This window comes from Pleurodeles waltl, chromosome 7 (assembly GCF_031143425.1).
Source record: "Pleurodeles waltl isolate 20211129_DDA chromosome 7, aPleWal1.hap1.20221129, whole genome shotgun sequence".
Lineage (NCBI taxonomy): Eukaryota > Metazoa > Chordata > Amphibia > Caudata > Salamandridae > Pleurodeles > Pleurodeles waltl.
The window spans coordinates 551,513,081-551,530,910 of record NC_090446.1 but is presented as its reverse complement, the minus strand read 5'-3'; the positions used below and the strand labels follow the sequence as shown (position 1 = coordinate 551,530,910).

The 17,830-nt window shown below is 43.6% G+C and overlaps 1 protein-coding gene across 2 annotated transcripts in view; it reads left to right on the top strand.

Moving 5' to 3' along the window:
* LOC138304332 (integrin alpha-M-like) overlaps positions 1-17,830 on the top strand; it is a 628,283-nt gene that overhangs the window by 267,485 nt on the left and 342,968 nt on the right. For both annotated transcript variants that reach the window (XM_069244296.1, XM_069244297.1), the window contains exons 7-8: positions 9,990-10,135; positions 11,782-11,935. In XM_069244296.1, the coding sequence (XP_069100397.1) occupies positions 9,990-10,135; positions 11,782-11,935 (300 nt within the window). The remainder of the gene's footprint in view (positions 1-9,989; positions 10,136-11,781; positions 11,936-17,830) is intronic.

Here is a 17,830-nt window from a genome sequence, read left to right as displayed (position 1 = left end):
TTGGTCTCCTACTGGAACAGTGTATACATTGGTTTAGTATAGTTGCAACCATTGACTGTAAGTGGGTCTACCTCTACATTGCCAACAGAAGAAGGGCCTCAATGGGACAGGAGTATTGGCCTGATAGCTGACTATGAAATCATATGTCACCTTCAGTGTTTAGGGACGTGTAGAGGTACTGCTAAATGAACTGACATGAGGGCAGATGGTACAGCAAGTGCAGCTCTAGTAGATATCAGTGTGTGGACTTGGCCTTACAACAATGGGATGTTACTAGATGTGGTAAGTGCCTAGGGAGGTCAGTGAAGTGTCCACTCTGTAAATCCATATGAAATTACAAAGCCCCCTGCCAAACGCCTGGTGTGATGCAGTGTCACTGACTCTTCATGTCCATATTTCTACTTGTGTGCACATCTGATGTGTCAAGTCCATTACAGCTTTGCAGAATGATATAGGTATTGGAAGTCTTGGAGTGCAATTGCAATGGCCTGCCCTGGCATGTGATGTAATGAGTGATATGTGCATGTACATATGTGTTTATGCGAGTTCGGTTTTGACCTTTTCCCTACCTATCTTTATCTCTCTCCTCCCTGTCTATCTCTCCCTTTGTGTGCATCAGCATCATCTGGTGTTGGGGAAGGGGCATTGGCGAGTGGGGAAGCGGCAGCCCACGGGACCCATGAGGCTGAATCCTGCGAGGCTGAGAGTCACGGATGGGAGTTAAGAGGGGAGTGCCACGAGGGATAGCGGATCATCAACATCATCCTCAGAATCCTCCTCCAATGGACACCCTTGGCCAGGCGGACCCATCTTGGACCACCCCAGCACCATCTTTGTCCACCTCCCCCTTACTAACACCTCCCTCCCTGTAGCTCCATATCCAGTTGCTCATTCCTACTCACACAAGAGGGTGGGGGTCTCTTTTGCCACAGATATCTCTGCCCCTGCTCCAGTCAGCTCTGCTGTCCTCAGTGAGGATGCTATTTACCTCCTGAGGTCCATCTCTGTGGGTCAGACCACCATCACCATTGTGAATGCCATCAGAGGACTGGCAGCTCAAGTGCAACAGAGCAATGTGTTCCTGAAAGCCATTCACGGTGCCCTGTCTGGCCTGCAGAGATCTTTTCAGGCTCTGGCTTCCTCCCTGATGGAAGCCAGTGTCTCTTTGTCTACCACCCCACCTCCACCTACCTCTTCCCAATCCCAATCCCAATGCCCTCTTCCCAAGTCCATCCAGAGCACCCTTTAACAAACGTAGGCATCCACTCCAGCAGACATGGTAGCACATAACAAACACAAGCACGGCAAGACCCACCACCGGCATGCACACACCTGCAGATTCAAAAACATCCACTCCCTGCATGGACTCCCCCACCATCCCCTCCATCACAGCCACTATACCACTCACACCTGCTGGCACTACATCAACCTGATAGAGCCACTACTCCCATCATACCTACAGTAACCGCAATAGCTGACCCACAGACATCCACCTCGTCACCAAATCCGTTCAAACCACAACCACCAACACCACCACGTGCAGCACATCAACCACACCCGCAGCCACCACCCCAACACACAGTCACTCATAAAAGCCATTCTCAGCACTTCCTCCCTCCCTCCTCCCAAGACACCTAAATGCCGGCACTCACCCACCCAACAGACACCCAGCAAACAAATGCATACCATTCACACACCTGCACCCAAGACACACACAAGGACGCATGTGACAACCATTCCCACTTCCTCCACTCCCAAATGCTTTTCCCATGACCACCCTTGTGTACCTAAAAAATATTTCCTTTTTGAGTTTACCCAGTCCCCTGCCCCTAACGCACCCGTGAGTCCCGAAGCACCATGTGTCCCTTCCAAAGTCCTGCCCTTCCACCTCTGCCTCCTCCCATGCCCCTCCTGGTGTATCCTAAGCTCCTCTTCCTGCAAAGAAATTTACCCCACCCAAATCCAGAGTGCCCCCTCCCTAGGCCAAAGCTAAAGATCCCCCTCCACCACCACATCCTCACCCCTGAGGTGCCTGCCTACCACCTTGTTGACCCTACCATGTGGAGGTATATTTTGCAGTCAGGAGTCAAATTGGGGCAGAAGTATGCAGCCATATGTGCCATGTGCACTAACGAACATGGACTGGCCACTGGCTTTTTACTTGTATAAAGTTGTTATTTTTATTTATATTCATGATTAATAGATTATGCACAACATACTGTTGGTGTCGATCATGACATGCTTGTCCTGCCTTTCTTTCTACATGTCTGTTTGCTGTTTGTGGACTTTGGTTTGTGTGTGTGAATTGTGTGTATTGGTTGTGTATTGGTTGTGCTAGCTGTGTTGCCTGGTGTGCATGTGTGTGTGTGTGGCCCTGCCATTGGTTCGGATGTTAGTGATGGGTTTTTTGTGAGTGTTATGATTGTGTGGTCCCGTTCATGCGTGTTGCTTAATTGTGCACTCTGTGTGGTGTGATATGTTGTGCTGGTGTTGTTTGCCATTGTCTGGTTGTTGTGTGTGCATCCGTGTATGTAGGTATGGGTTTGTGTGCTGTGTGGGCGTGACATGTTATTTTTTATGTTGACTGGTTGTGAGTTGTCTGAGTGTTGTTGTGGGTATGTATTGTCATGTGTAAGTGTGCAGTACTATGTAGTGACAACGTGTTTGTGTAGCTGCGGTTGTTGTGTAGATGTGTGCTGGTGTGTGGCGGTGATGTGTATTGTGCTTGATGTGTGTATGGCACATGTGCATGTGTGTTTTGCATATGTGTGCATATGTTGGTATGGGTATGTGTTTGCATGTGTGTGTCGGTCCCTATCCATCCTGGCTGTGTGTGCGAGGTGTGTGTACTTACGGTTGTCCTCTACGTCATCGCCATTGCTGGTTCTGGAGACGCAGTGCAAGCAGGAGCATTTGGCTTCGAGTTCTGGTTCCATGGCAGATCAGGACATATCTGTGTTCCTGAATGTGAGTGTCTCCTTTTATGTGGTTTGTTTCCGCCAGGGTATTAGTGGCAGTGCGACAGCGGCGGAAACCCTGGTGGTGTGTTACCTTGAAATACCCTCAGCAGAAACATGGTACCTGCCGGGCTGCAGAAGCCTACCGCCATCCAAGGTGGTCCATCCGCACTGGTGGTACTGGTGGGTAATTGGGTGTATTCGGTTCAGAGGACCGCCATGGTCACAATATGGCGGTCTTCTCAGCCAGGCCGACGGCAGTGCAACCGCCACCTCCACCATGATGGTCTTCAGACTGCCAAACTCGTAATGAGGGCCAATGTCATGAGTGATGTAATATGTGACGTCATAAGCAGTGCATTACAGGGGCACAAGTTATAGTTAGCTCAGGTAACTATAACCATTGAATTTCTCTGGTTTTGTGGAAGTAAATTCAGGCCCTAAATACAGTTCTAAGGTTTTTTTTTAATTCTATTTCCTAATTATAAAGTCCCTGTAACCTTTTTTTTCCAGTGAATTTGTGTATTTTTTAAATTTTTATTTCCTAACTATAACGTCCCTGAAACCTTTGTTTTTTTCAGTGAATATTTATATATATATATATATATATACATATATATATATATATATATATATATTTACAAAAAAACTGAATGCAAGTGGTAAAATCAAATTGAAGAGGCCTAATGACTATCAAAATTCTAGAAGCTTTTTTCCTGTGTAAAAGAAAAACGTTTTCAAATGCATTCTGTGAGCCAATTATTAGTGGTTTTGCTGTAGTGTGTGAATACATAAATGTTCACAATGTGTTACTATCATGAAAAGATTAAATTCCATATTTCCACAGGAAAGTGAAACTGTCATGAGAAAACCACTGCTGACTGGCTCAGAAATTGCTTACTACTAAGAGTCAAACACCTCTTTACAACATGCGCATATTTAACTTTTTGCATTGTGGCTTTGATTATTGTTTAAATGCATTAGACATGAAAAACTGCAATGTGTGCATATGTTCAGGGTATAATATGCTATTTATCACCACTGATGAGGTAGCGGAGGGGCATCGTGACCAAAAGTGACCCTTCCGTATAGGCTGTGGGGCCACACCCCCTTACCTTTTTCCTGACTTAAAGAGTGTCTGACGGGCTGAACAAAAGTCAGTCTGGCATACACTGTTTTGGTTCAGATCAGGCAGCCAGGAGCTGGTCATGCGCTAAATGTGCAGACACCTGGCTCCCCAAGCTGAACTTTCCTGGGATGAAGTAGTCACAGCTACTGCGGGTGTGAACTCTTCAGCCTGGCAAAGGTGCCTCAAGGTCCTCTCCCTCATGACGAGGGGGAGCATCACTGATTGCTTCTGACCTGGGCACAGGTTTTAAGTCCTGATGTGCCCAGGTCTGTGTCAATCAGTAAAACCTTGTAACAAATTGGGGTGAAGTCAGCAGTCTCACTGACCTCATCCACTTTCTAACGAGATTGGGACTGTTGCCTTCCCTCAGTGGCTGAGCTTAGGTGGGCCACCTAAGCTCCTTAGTGCCAACCCTCCTGGGACTTCAAAGGCTTGGGACTGCTGCCTTCCTTCACTGAATGAGTGAAGGCAGCAATCCCAACCCTCCTGGGACCTCTTCCCTGTCAGAGCTGCTACTCTTGAGGTGAGTTTTAATTTTTTTATGTTTGGTGTGTGTGTGCGTGAGTGCATGTATGAATGTATGTGTATTTGTTAGTGAGTGTTTTTAATGGGTGTGGAAGTGCGTGTGTTAATGAATTTGTGTGGGTGAGGTGGATGTGTAACCCTCCCTCGTAAAATTACTGGCCTCCACTGATCATGACCCACTCAAGGCTGCAACTCGTCTAAGTCCTGGCCCTCACCCCACTCTTCAATGGTAACTAATAGCATATTACATTCTGCAAATTTACATACATACTACATCCATATTATATGCATGTTCACTAAAGGTTGAAAGGGAGTTACCATTCACTAGTAGGTTTGCAGTGGCTTTGCCATAAATGCTAAAAATGATCCAGGGCTCTTGACCACTAGGTCCACATGAACAATTGAAGGATAACATTGCAGCAGATGCTTCATGGGTGAGTCTAGACTTTGACTTAGTAGAGACTTTCGTCCCTTAGCTGTCTTCCATAAAACAGAGACTTTGGGCCTGATTTATGTTTTGGTTGGTGACCCACTCTCTGCCAGGGCAACAGAATAAATTAATCATTTACCCTGACAGAGTTGCTGCTGGGCAAATTTAAAAATGACTACTTGGCCAGCAGACATTTCTAGCATTGTCAGGAACCGCCATCACATTGGTTCATGTCAGTGCATTGTTTATTTTTATTTGACAAGTGCCATTGTCAGTGATGGGAGATGATGATGTGACGTCATCGATGCCAGGCACGTCTGTGAGGTAACAAACATTAGTGGACATAATTCTGAAACTCAAATAGCGATGCACCATCGAAACAAATTAAGAATCAACTAAGAATGTCTAACAGTGAACTTCATCCTTCTATTTATATCCAATTCTTTGCATGATATGTGACCTGTGAGTCTTATTTTCAAAAAGTGCAGCATTAAAACAGCCATAATTCTGATAATGAGATAGTGATTTGTTATTTCATTGTTGTAGGTAAAAGAACGCTGAGGGAAAGGCATAATATAGAGAAACTGCATGTGTTGTAATCACAGATGTCGGAAATGTGGAACGTGGTGAAGCTGGGTATGCGTAATAGGATATTGATTTAATGTATCAAGCATGTGGACTGCAGGGCAGCAATTCAAACTGGAGACTTGATTGGAAGATCTGCAGAAAACATCGAGCTTAGGTCCTCTGCTTTATAAGCAAGGGTTGCAGGTAGAACCAGGTTTAGACTGGGACATAAAATAGACTTGGGCACCAAAATAAAAGTTGCCCTCATTAGTTAATTAGATAGCTAAAAATGTGGACCATCTTTACAAATTGGAGTAGCTTTTACCACATAAAGACACTCTGTATAAGTGTTATGCAGACTATGGAAGAGTGCATGGTTTTGAGCTTCTTACAGACAATATTTTAGGATCAATGACATAAAGAGTAAAAAACCGCCAAGCAGACCATAAAACAGGCCCACAAACAGCCAAAAATTAGCACACGCTGATATTTTAGACCAGCCCTCCGCATACTACCTGATTTCCCTATAGGCCTGTCCCACTGTGAGTAGGGCAGATAAATGAATTTGGGTATGGTTTAATGCTTTTACAAAACGTAAACAGTGAGTGACTCATCAGAGGGGTGCCTGCAACTTTGCAGCCAGTTGACACTGGCATTGAATGTTGTATAAAAATGGGTACTCTTTGTGATTATACTTGTGTTTAGGGGGATACGTAGAAAACTCTTACCTCTGGCAATCTTGTAAAAAACAGCAGCAGTGCTCAAACAGTATGGAGTCTAGAGCTGAGGCTGGAATCCCTCACCCATAATAAACACTCAGGGTCATATTTAAGAGCCCCTAGCGCCACTGGAACGTCACTTTTAGTGAAGCTTTTGTGGTGCTATGCACTGCACAATGTTTACAAACTGGTGTTAATCCACTTTTCGTGGCTTAACGCGACCTTGTAAATATGGTCCCTTCCCATGCAGGACTTTGCGTGGAATGGGCATGCAATGGGTGTTGCTGTGGGCATGCCACAGCAACACCCATTGCATTTTGATGCAGCCCCAAATTTACGAGTTTTTGAATACCTGAGGCAGCTCCAAAATCTAACACTACCCCAGGGGTGGTGTTAGCATGGCACAATAAGCTAATTTTTGCTCTTTCACACATAGAACAAGCAAATTGCCATTTCAGATTGTTTTTGTGCAGGAAAGTGTTCCTTCCTGCACAAAAACAATCTCCACCTCAACGCAGCCATCCTTAAACAATGGTGCCAGGGCTGCTGTGTTGGCACATGGGAGCAAATTCACCGCCAGCACAGGGGGCAACACAGGGAGGTGCTGTATTCTATTTAATACAGCGCGCCCCTGCATTGTGAAAATGACGGTACATGACGCTGCAAATTTGACGACACACACTGTCATTTTCCCTTAAATCTGGCCCACAGAATGCACTACACTATGACAACTGCTGGATTACTCATCATTATCAGTGCTTCCATTCCCTTTCCAACTGCAGCTCTTTTCTACCATCCTTTTTCAGAGAGGTGTTTTTTCTGCATTCTTCCTGCCTTTTGCTTCATATATGAAGGCTTGGTGTGCACAGGTACCCTTTATGGTCCTAGGTCACGTGTGCCGTAGTGGGAGCAAATAAAAGAAAGGCCCGAGTGACAGATGAGAGAGGCTGAAGCACCCTGCAGAGTAAGGAATTTAACAAGGAAGAAGATGAAGAGGTAGTGATGTTTTCATGGAGTAAGACATCCCTCAAAATGATAAGCTGTTTAAGGAGAGAAAGGACAAAGCAAAAAACCATGGAAATATGCAATACTGACGTGTAATGCTAAGGGAAATATGCCATGGTACGTTAGGACTGCCATCACATTAATAATATTTTTCAGTAACTAAGAGAACGAGTAAATAGTAATAACTAACTTTCATTCTGAAGCTAATATCGCTCTACCTTGTGATACCCACTGCCAGTGCTTAGTGTGTTCCAGCAGAGGCCATTGACACTCACTTTTAGGGACCTCTAGAATTTTTTTTCTCATCAGACTTCTATGGATAGCAAGGGGGGGAAACACAAACTGGAAAGAAGGAAGAAGAGAAAAGTGGAAAAACCATCACCAAGGGAGAAAGCAGGATCCTGTAAGAGTGAGATAAAAAGGCAAGTGTGTCTGGCAGTGAATAGAGGAGGCCTGCAATGGATTCCGTTCTACAAAGCCTTGGTATTGGGCATGCAACACTTAACAGCATTAGTCGTGGGCTTATGGGCAGCGCTTTAGGCACCGGCCAGAGGCGTATCTTCATGATCGGTGTGTGGGATGTGACCCCCCCCCCAATAAATGTATTTTGTGATAAATAGTTGGGAACAGGAGCTTTCAGTGGGTATGGTGAAGTCTCTGACAGATTTCACCTGGGATTTTTTACACACAGACAAAAACACACACACACACTCTCCCTATCTTTGTTTGGAAAGAATCTAAAAATGTTGGCTATTTCACAAAATAATGTGCGTTCTCTCACTTACTACACCTACCAATGTGCATTCCTCTCCCTTTTCACTGCTTCTTAAACCCCTCTGGTGCGCCTTGCTTGTGGTATAAATGTATTTTAACACCATGTGCGAGCATAATTGTCAGGAAATCTCAAGCTCACCCCCCCCCCCAATCATAATAACCAGGCTACGCACCTGGCACGGGTGCCCATTATATTACAAACTGAGCGCTGCTCACTGCTACTAATATAAATAAATGAGGTTTTATATCTAGTTGCCATTAAGATGCAACAGAGGAGTGCTTCCTACAGAGTCAGTCCTTAATTTGTAAAATAGTAAGTGGAGGGGGACCCATATTTTTCTTAGGAGCCCGTCGAAGGTTTGGGATTGCAAAACGCCAAGACTGCCTAATCTTGTTTCCAACTCACACCTCTTTCTTATTTGTATGTCAGAACATTTTAGCAAACATGTTGTGTGACTGAATTGTATGATTTAAGTATTGTTTACCAAAATATCTTTTCATTAGGAATATCATTTCTATTATTAACTTAAATGGGAAAGAAATTCCATGAGAAATATTTTGCACAAGATATTTATGCTGCAAATATTTTGATTACGGTATTCTACTACCATACCCTCTTTATACCACCACTTTATTTTCCAGTAGAATCATCTGACTCTTGCAGGTTCTTTTTCAGCTCTTTTCCACTCTTGTCTGCCTTTTTATGTTGAGCATAGCAGCGAGCAAGCACTGCTTTTCTGATGTGTTGATATGTATCTGGGCTTTAAACCAGTGCTTAATTTGTGCTTGTTGTTTCCGGTGCTGAGCACCAGCACTTATTTGAGGGCCGGGGCTCATTCTTCTGCCTCAAGCATTTGCTGCAAGCAAAGGACACATATGGGAAAGACGGAGGAAGGGCAAACGAAAAAGCATCACAAAGGGAGGAAGGAGAAAGCTGCAAGAGTGAGCTGGAGAGGCAGGGAGTGGCTGCAATGGATTAAAGAGGCCCGAGATGACTTTAGGATTACACTACCTCAGTATTCCGTGCTCGCACATTTAATTGCCCCAGCTGCATGTTTCAGAGGAGAGGTTTGGGCACCAGCACCTTTTTATTTACAAATTAAGCACTGCTTTAAACCCCGCCTGCCTGATGCCCATCACTATCACTTGTCCTTTGGCTTGCCCATCAAAATCCTTTATTTTTGTTGGTAAATGCTTTACATTTGTCCCTCCTTGGGGAGGTTTAGTTACCGCCTTGGACATCACCCCTGTTACATGGCTAATTGCACTTTTGCCAACATGCGAGCAAACTTCTTTTTCCTTTTGTGTGCTGCTTCACTCTGATGCCATGGTGCTTTGACTCGGCTCACTTATGTAAAACTGTATTGCTTTTAATTTTTAATTTATATGGCAAGAAAAGTCTTGTTCTGAGTTTACAACGCTAATAACTCTAACAAATGCGAGACCTATTACATTACAAATGCTTGTTCTTTATTGTTCCGAGTCAAAACCTGATGATAACAAATAGGTTACTGGCCCCATAAATGAATGCCGGGCCCAATCGCCTGGAACTAGTCGTACAGATTAAGCACTGTAGTATATCGTGGGTATATGTTACATTTAGGTGCATGAAGTTCAGCTAAAAGATACGAAAGAAATACATGCTAAGTAAGCTTTTGGAAGGAGTGGTATCTCGTGAGTTAGGGAGGATCACAAAAACATTCATGGAAAGAAAGTTATTTAAAACACCTTTATGCACGCACATACTTATGCAATCTGGTAAAATGTTATATTTATTCAACTTCTGTTGGTTTGCTCGTTTTTTGGTAGTAAACCACAGTGCACAACTGCTTTGCGAATATAATGACATACTGCTCTATTGTGTCTTTTCTATTTTCTTCCAGTTTGCGTTAATGCAGTACTCTGATCAGTTCGAGGTGCACTTTGATTTCAACAGGTTCAGGAGCATCAGGAATCCGGATAGACTTTTAAGTGGCATACGTCATCAACGCGGAAATACACACACACCAACAGCTATAATTAGAGTCATGCAAGTATTTTCTAATAATTCATTTTGGCTGTAATAAAAAAGATGTACTACTGATAATTAAACACAAAAGGAAAGTGATTGACGAAGAAAGGCATGTTCAAAAAAGACGATAGAGGGATGGAGATTGAGAATGAATAAATGCAGAATAAACGCAGAATGGATATTTGTTTAAGGGAAAACAGCTGAAGACATAGCTGAAATGAGAGCGGACAAAACCAGTGTGCCGGGAAATGTTGACAATGCAGAATAAAATAATCATTTTTGGGCTGTGAAAGCTGCCTGTTGCTTTTTTTAGTTTTAGCTTTTAGATACAGACATCCGTAACACAATATGGCGATCTTTTAACAACATTTAGGACACACTTTATGTCAGACAATAATCTGACCAGGCGTAGAGGAAATGTTAATTGCTCTGCGGTAATGAGAGTAATTGCGGAAATTTCGCTTAACTTTTGGAATGCCAATTTTCCGAATGTAACGCAATCAAAGCTGTGTAATGTACAGTAATTTAAGGTGAAAATGCCTCTTACAAGAGCACAGGAAGAAAATGCGAGTAGCTGGCTGCTGCTAGTGTTCTGTTTCATTTAGCGCTATTTTCTTGGCACAAAATGCATCCTCAGGTCCATTTTGAAAGCTTATGCCCTTTGCGTAATTCTACGTAATCTGGTGTCATTTTTCTGTAATTTCACATAATTACAGTATACTTACTTATGCAAGTTATGCCCACCTAATTCTGTTTTGGAATTTCTCGTAACATGCCCTTTTACCTTTGTGAAAGAAAGGCCAGGGGAGGCTCCTCCGCTAAAACGGAGGAGCGTTGCCCTGCTGGATTCCCCAAAAAGGAAAAAATAAAATTATAATACGGTATTATCATTTATTTTTCCTTGTAGTGTGGGGAGGTGAGGGGCTGGGCTGGAGGGAGGAGGCTGGGGGAGGGCTATGTGCACACAAAGTATGCATGTCCGTTTGACTGGCCGTGTTGGTACGGCCAAAAAGACATGCGCACCTTGCATGTTCTCTACCCGGCTGTATAACACAGACGGGTAGAGAACATGCCCAGGCTCCCATTCCCAGTCTGATCAGTGAAGCAGGCCGCTCAAACAGCAGTGTCGTGCTTGGCTGGGAGCCTGTGCAGCCGGGAAGAGGATGGAGAGTAGGCAAACGTGTCTTTCCTCTAGGGTAAGTGTTTTTTTTTTATTTATTTTTTTTAAATGCCCCCATCCCTTTTTCGCCCTATTCTGCCCTGCCACCCCTGTTCTTTAGCAGCCACAACTGAGAAAACCGTGAGATGGCAAAGGTTAACATATGGGTTAACTCCTCTGAGATTCTGAGTTTTGTCTTAAAATTTCAATTGTGAAAGCAGAAGTAGAGAGAGGTTTGAAGGGGGTTGAGCACAAGTATTTTGGAGGGATGGTGTGCTCTATTGAAAACACAGTTTAAAATGAATTATGAATCTCAAAAGTTCTAAATAATTTATAAAAAAAGGTGTTCTCTCCTACTCAAGAAAGCAAATCAATGATACAGAATTCACAGTATGCTTCCCTAACTGACCATAATTGTATTTTTTTTTAAACCTCTACCATAACATTTTAAATTGTCATTAATTAAGTCGTTCTTATCTTGAATAACATAGCTTTTTTCTTCCAGGAATGAATTGTTTGCAGAAAGAAGTGGTGCTAGGAAAAGTGCCAGCAAACTCCTCATCGTGATTACAGATGGGGAGACATTCGGAGACAGCACCCCTCTCCCTCCCGTGATCCAGGAGGCAGAGCGCCGAGGCATCATACGTTACGCTATTGGGGTAACAAAATCATTGCCATCTGACTGCTTTGTGAAGGATGTGAACTGAGTGTGAGCGCCAGTTTTGCAGTCGGGGCATATACAAGTGCAGATGAGACAGGTCGTAAGGATTTATAAAAGTGCTATTTCATTTGGAGCATCATGTGGAAAGGACATGTAAAATGACTACCCCAAACAAGTGCAGTAATGGCACACCCACAGCCAGCAATACTGCATGGTGTACTAATTTGCAGGGATGATAGCCGGCCAAACTGACATGCGCACTTAGGGGCTGACTTAAGAGCTCTTATTGTCACCCAAACAACACATTAGCGTAATTTTTTTAATGCTAATGCGGCGTTAGATGGCCTAAAATGTTGCACTATATTTACTTTGTTAGAGGGGGGCGAAAAAATGGTACAAGGAAATATAAGAAATTTCCTTGCACCGTTTTTCTCGGCACTTATAAGACCTGCCCAGAGCAGGCGTTAAAATGGGGCATGCCATTGAATACAGTGGGCCCGTATGTACTCTGCAGGAGTAGTGCCAAAATGTTGGCGATACTCCTGCAGAGTACATTAATAGCATAAAAAAATTATGGTATTGCCCCCTACCCTGCGCCATGGTGCGTTGTATGTTAAATATGGTGGGAGTAGGGGGCGTTAAGGGGCACAAGGAAAGTGGGGCTGCACTAAGTGCAGCGCTACGTTTCTTAAATGAGTGCACTGACTCCACTCTGCCTCTTCCCCTCTCCATAGACCAGCCCCGCCCCTCCCTGCACCTGCCAGATGAGTCAGCAACTGAAAAATAAAACAATAGTATAATATTGTTTTAATTTTCAGCTACTTGCTCGTTGCTAGGTGGGGTGACACTCCTTGGTCATTGCAAAGGACCTGCCGCTGGTAAAATAACCTCCTTGAGTGGTCGGCCTACCTACCAGCGGTGCTGCTGGGGCATAAGAGACAGCTGACCTTGTCAAATGGTAAGCGCCCACCCAACACCTAAGTGACACATGCAAAAGTCTGGTTTATGGGCCAGAGTGAGTTTCATTCCCATTAGGTGGAGTAGCAATGCTCCTTCCCTTCTTGGGTCTTTGAGTTCCTGTAGCTCTGCCAGGTTGAGCCCCACCAACCACTGGGATAGCCATTGCAGCTGGGCTGCAAGGTAATATACTTAGTAATCCGGGACCCCCAGGCCTCTGGTTGAGGGCCTCTGCAAGGTATGCAGTGACATCTGGGTGCGTCACTCATCCTGTACCAGTTCCCTGATCAGGGCTTTGAGGGATCAGAAGCTTGTGGTACCCAGTTTGGAAGAATTACAAAGTAGTACATGACTCTGGGGAGGGCCACCATCTTAGCCAATGCCACGCAGGCATTGATAGAAAGCTGCAAGGACCGCCAAATGATCACGCTTCTTCTCAGACAACACATCCCACTCCTGAAGTTGCCCTCCAGTAAATCCACATCAGTATCCTATATCTTAATTCCTAAATATTCAAAAACTGTGAGTTTCCAATGGATCCCAGAATCTGTCACTGATACCAGTGGCCTCCCCAGCTCTGCCGATTCAGGGAATGCGCACAACTTTTGCCATTTCACTCATAGCCCTGATACCTCTGCCAGAAATGTCATCTACATACAGTAATACCGCATGCTCCCTGTTGTGGAGTAGAATGCCCCTGTCCCAACCCTCCTGATACAGCACACAGGTAAATTACTTGATGGCAAGCACAAATAACTCACAATAGCGCCCACAAAAGTGGCTGGAGGCAATTGGCCAGGACCTTAATGAGTATTTTATAGCCTAAATGTAACATAAACAAGGGCCGGTATTAATATGTGTCTCTGGCATCACCTGAATTCTTAGGAATGGACACTGTCAGGGCTTCCCTGGTTACGGAAAGACTAATGCACTTCTGGGTTCTAGCGTACATTGCCGCCAGCCTCCGTACCAGTTGAGAGGCAAATGTATCTGACCAGGAGGCCACCCATTCCGGGTGTCTTGCATTAGGCCATACCTTTAAAGGCTTCTCTAATTTCCTCTTCAGTTATTAGGGCACCAGGTACTTATCAGTCCCCCTCAGGAAATCGCCGCAGGGTTGCTCTGCTCAGGACTAGGTCTAAGCCATCCCTCAGTAAAGGAGCACCAGGCTTGTCTAGGGTTCTAGTAGTAAGCTGTAAAAATGCCATGTGTTTCCTTTTGAGTGTAAAGTATGTCTTCCACAGGCCCGCTATCTGTGTGATAGGGGTTAGTCCCTTTATCCTCAGTCTAAGTCAGCCATGCAAGCAGCCAGCCCACGCATCCATCCTCAGTGTACACTGTGATAAGATAGTCCTGTCTGACCATGGATTAGAGCTTTTCTAGTACCTCTAAGTGCTTCCTTCATCCTTCATGTCTGGGCATCCCCAGACCTCATTCTCTGGATGTCTTATATTGTCCTCTAGAGTGGACAACTCTGTGTGGAGAAAGCGGTCAACCCCCACTTACTAGCTAAGGCAGTATCACCTAGAGGCTGCCTTAATGGTGTCCCACTCCATGTTACTTTGAGATGAAGTGTATGTGTTCATGTTGAAATATTCAATTATCTTGTCACTAAGAAGTCCCCAAAGGTAGGCTCATAAATGTGGCTGGGTGATAGACTCCAGGTGGGGAAGGGTGCAATCACCCTCCCCAGTGGAGCATCACCTGCACTGGGTTATTGTCGGAAAATGTGGGCCCTAATTATTCAGTCCTGGCCACCCGGCTGCCACACCTGCAACCTCAGTATCCTATCCAGGGTTGGCCCCTCTGCTATGGTTGAGGAGTGTCGCCCCACTGACGAAAAGCAGAAAAATAAAGTGATAATAAAAGTATTTTATTATTCCTTTATTTTTCTGCCTTCGTAGGGCGGGGCATAGCCAGCCTCCTCCACGTCAAGTGAAAGGAGGAGTTGTATGTGCGCTTCTAAGTGCGCATGTGAGTTTGGCCAGCCCCACTCTCCCCCTGAGTGGCATTTCTGCCCACTCAGGCCAATCATGGCACTTCTTTCATGCTGTGTAACAGCATGAAAGAAACGTTGTAATTGGTCAGGGAGAGAAGACGAGGAGGATGGAGCAGAGCTGCGCATCATGGAGGGGCAGGTACATTGTTTTTTCATTTACCTGCCCCCCCACCCAACCTCCACACCCCTCCCTGACCCCTCCCTGGTAGCAGCTGCAACTGATCTTATCATTCTGAACATGCAAGTCATGCTCTGGAGAGTGGAATAAAAATTTGGCCCTTCCTGAGTTTGACTTGCGTCATATGTCCCTGAGTGACCTGTTGTCCATCCAGTCTCAGAAGCCCCACGCCGCATTCACCCCAGCCAAATTGCCCTAGGGAGGAACAGATCTATCCAGGGAAACATCCACCACACAGTTTTAATCACCCCCTAAAGGCAAAGGAAGGTGAGGGTCATGCGTGAGGATTTGGAATAGGGTAGCCAGGAGTGTCAGTTGGCCAATGTTGGGAGCATAAACCCTCTCTTAAGGGTGCCTCAGCTCACCTAAATTCTTCATGCTTCTGTAATAAAAACTCTTAAGTAGAAGTAAAATAAAATCACTAATGTGAAATAATTTTTTCATAGCCTGCCCTTCTAAACAGACGTTTTCTATAGAGTGTTTCAACTCCATGTCAGAGCTGACACAAATACATGAGCTAAATATAAACTAAATAAATATCACTACAATTTATTTACTCATTCTCTTCCCCAGTTCTCAACACACATTTTAGTTGGCTGAGAAACCCTTTCCATCCTCCACAATCATTAGGCATGCTGGCTCCCACAGTGCCACCTGGAGCATTGAAACTTCTGAATTCCTAAGGTTACACTGACAAAAAAATCTATATTATATTTAAAACACAGAGGCTCAGATTAGGTGCAATCTCCTTTAATTCATTTTCCTTTACTATCATAGCAACAGTACTTTCCAAACAATACCATTGTGTTGCACCTGGAATCCAGTTACTTTAATGCCGACTTAAAAAAACAATATCTCTCAGTTTAACATAGATTAAGTGAAACTTCTCCTTCTTCTTTTGGTGTCTAACATTCCTCACACTTCTTTCTCATCTCTCATCCATAAAATGCTTAAAAGCAAAGTCTCTTCTCTTGAACATTTGTTTTTTTTGATCCAAGAGATTCAACTTTAAAATCCAACTTTAAATTACAACTATCACAAGATATCATTATATGTTCCAAGACATATGATACCTAGAGATTTTGGAATTTAGTAAATAATCTTTATCCAATAAAGAGTGGAGTATTAATAATTCAATACATGTTAATGCCTGAACCATGATTATAGCAGTATAGTGATGCTTGTGTGAGCAACTCAGAAATTCCCACATATAATAGCCCAGGCTTCCAGTTAACAGGAAAGACTGTAATTGGCAATCTTAAATTAGCTTGTGCATCAGCCACACCTGGACCTAATGGGATACTAGTCAATGTCTTCAAATCAGATCCAGACTTTTTGTCTTTTTCTCTTACTTCATTGTTTGTGCCAGGTCATCAATTAGTAACTGGATCAGATTCCTAGTGAGCTTCTGTTCTTCATCCAATCCAATAACCTACTAGATACAGAGTCAAACAACTCTACAGAATTGTGCTAGAGAATATAGAATAATGGGTGCTTCAAGATAATTTTCTTTTCATACGTCAAGCAGACTTTAGAAAATGTTGTGAGACACTCGATAACATCCTCATCTTACATCATCCTAAATATGCTTGCTCAGAAATTTGTAGACATAGGGATGTCAATCTACACCTGCTTTTTAGACTATAGTGTTGCATTTGACAGAGTCAAAAGTGGTCTTTTATGGGCTGTTTCTTCCAAGTGGGGTATCCCATACATTTGACTAAAGACCATAAGCAAATTAATTGTGGTAGATGGGTAAAGTATAAACTACGAGCTAGAACCAGGATTTACAAAAAAAAAATGAAGAAATCATGGACCTTAGCAAGGGTGCTCTTTTGTGCTTTACTTCTACTTACTCCATGCATCACAGATAAATCAAACCACCTAAGTGCTCCTAGAAACTTTCCCCTGAAATTGGCTAACCTGCATATTCAAGAATTCATACTGCTCAGTTATTTTAAGCACTATCCCGATAGGTGTTCAGGGCTCACTTGACACTTTATGAGTCTGTTTCACAAAGAGCCTCCTGAGCAGGGCAAGTCTCTGCAATGAGAAACTGCAGTTCAGAGATTTCACCATGAGTGCACAGCGTCTGCCATGACTGTGGACTCTCTTTATGAATCGGGCCCTACATCTATACAGTTGAAGCAATAATTTGGAGGTGAAAATAAATAAAACACAAAATCTAATTTATTTAAAAAATAGCACTAAGTATATCTGCTGGATGAGTGACAGCAGAATTAATCAGTCTTCTATCTGTAATCGTATGTATGGCAACATTGCAAAGCTAAACCTAATTATCATCCAGTGTTCAAACACAAAGCATCATACTTACAAACATGAACTTAAATGGCTAATACCACAAATTGCATAGTCCCACATTAAATTCGGTATTAACTGTCTTTGTTGGTTGAATTTATTCCTGTGTTAAATTTCGAAGCAATTTCTTTTGGACTCAAGATGTATGCCAGAATGGAAAAACTAAAGAGCAATAACATTTTTGGTATCTTCCAACTCAATTCCTGTTCCTCAATTGAGAGTAGATTGGGTATGGGTTACACATTGAACATGCAATTTTTAAATTACTGTTATCGCAGCTGTAGGAAATTGGGTTACTGGTAGAGGAGGGTGAAACCCTACTCACGCAAAAACCACAATTCCTGTAAGGGTGAAACACAAGCAAGCTCCAAATTAACCTGTGCTCAACCCTCTTGTAGCTTGTCACAAAAGCAGTCTGTGTAAAGTAGTATTCAGTACTT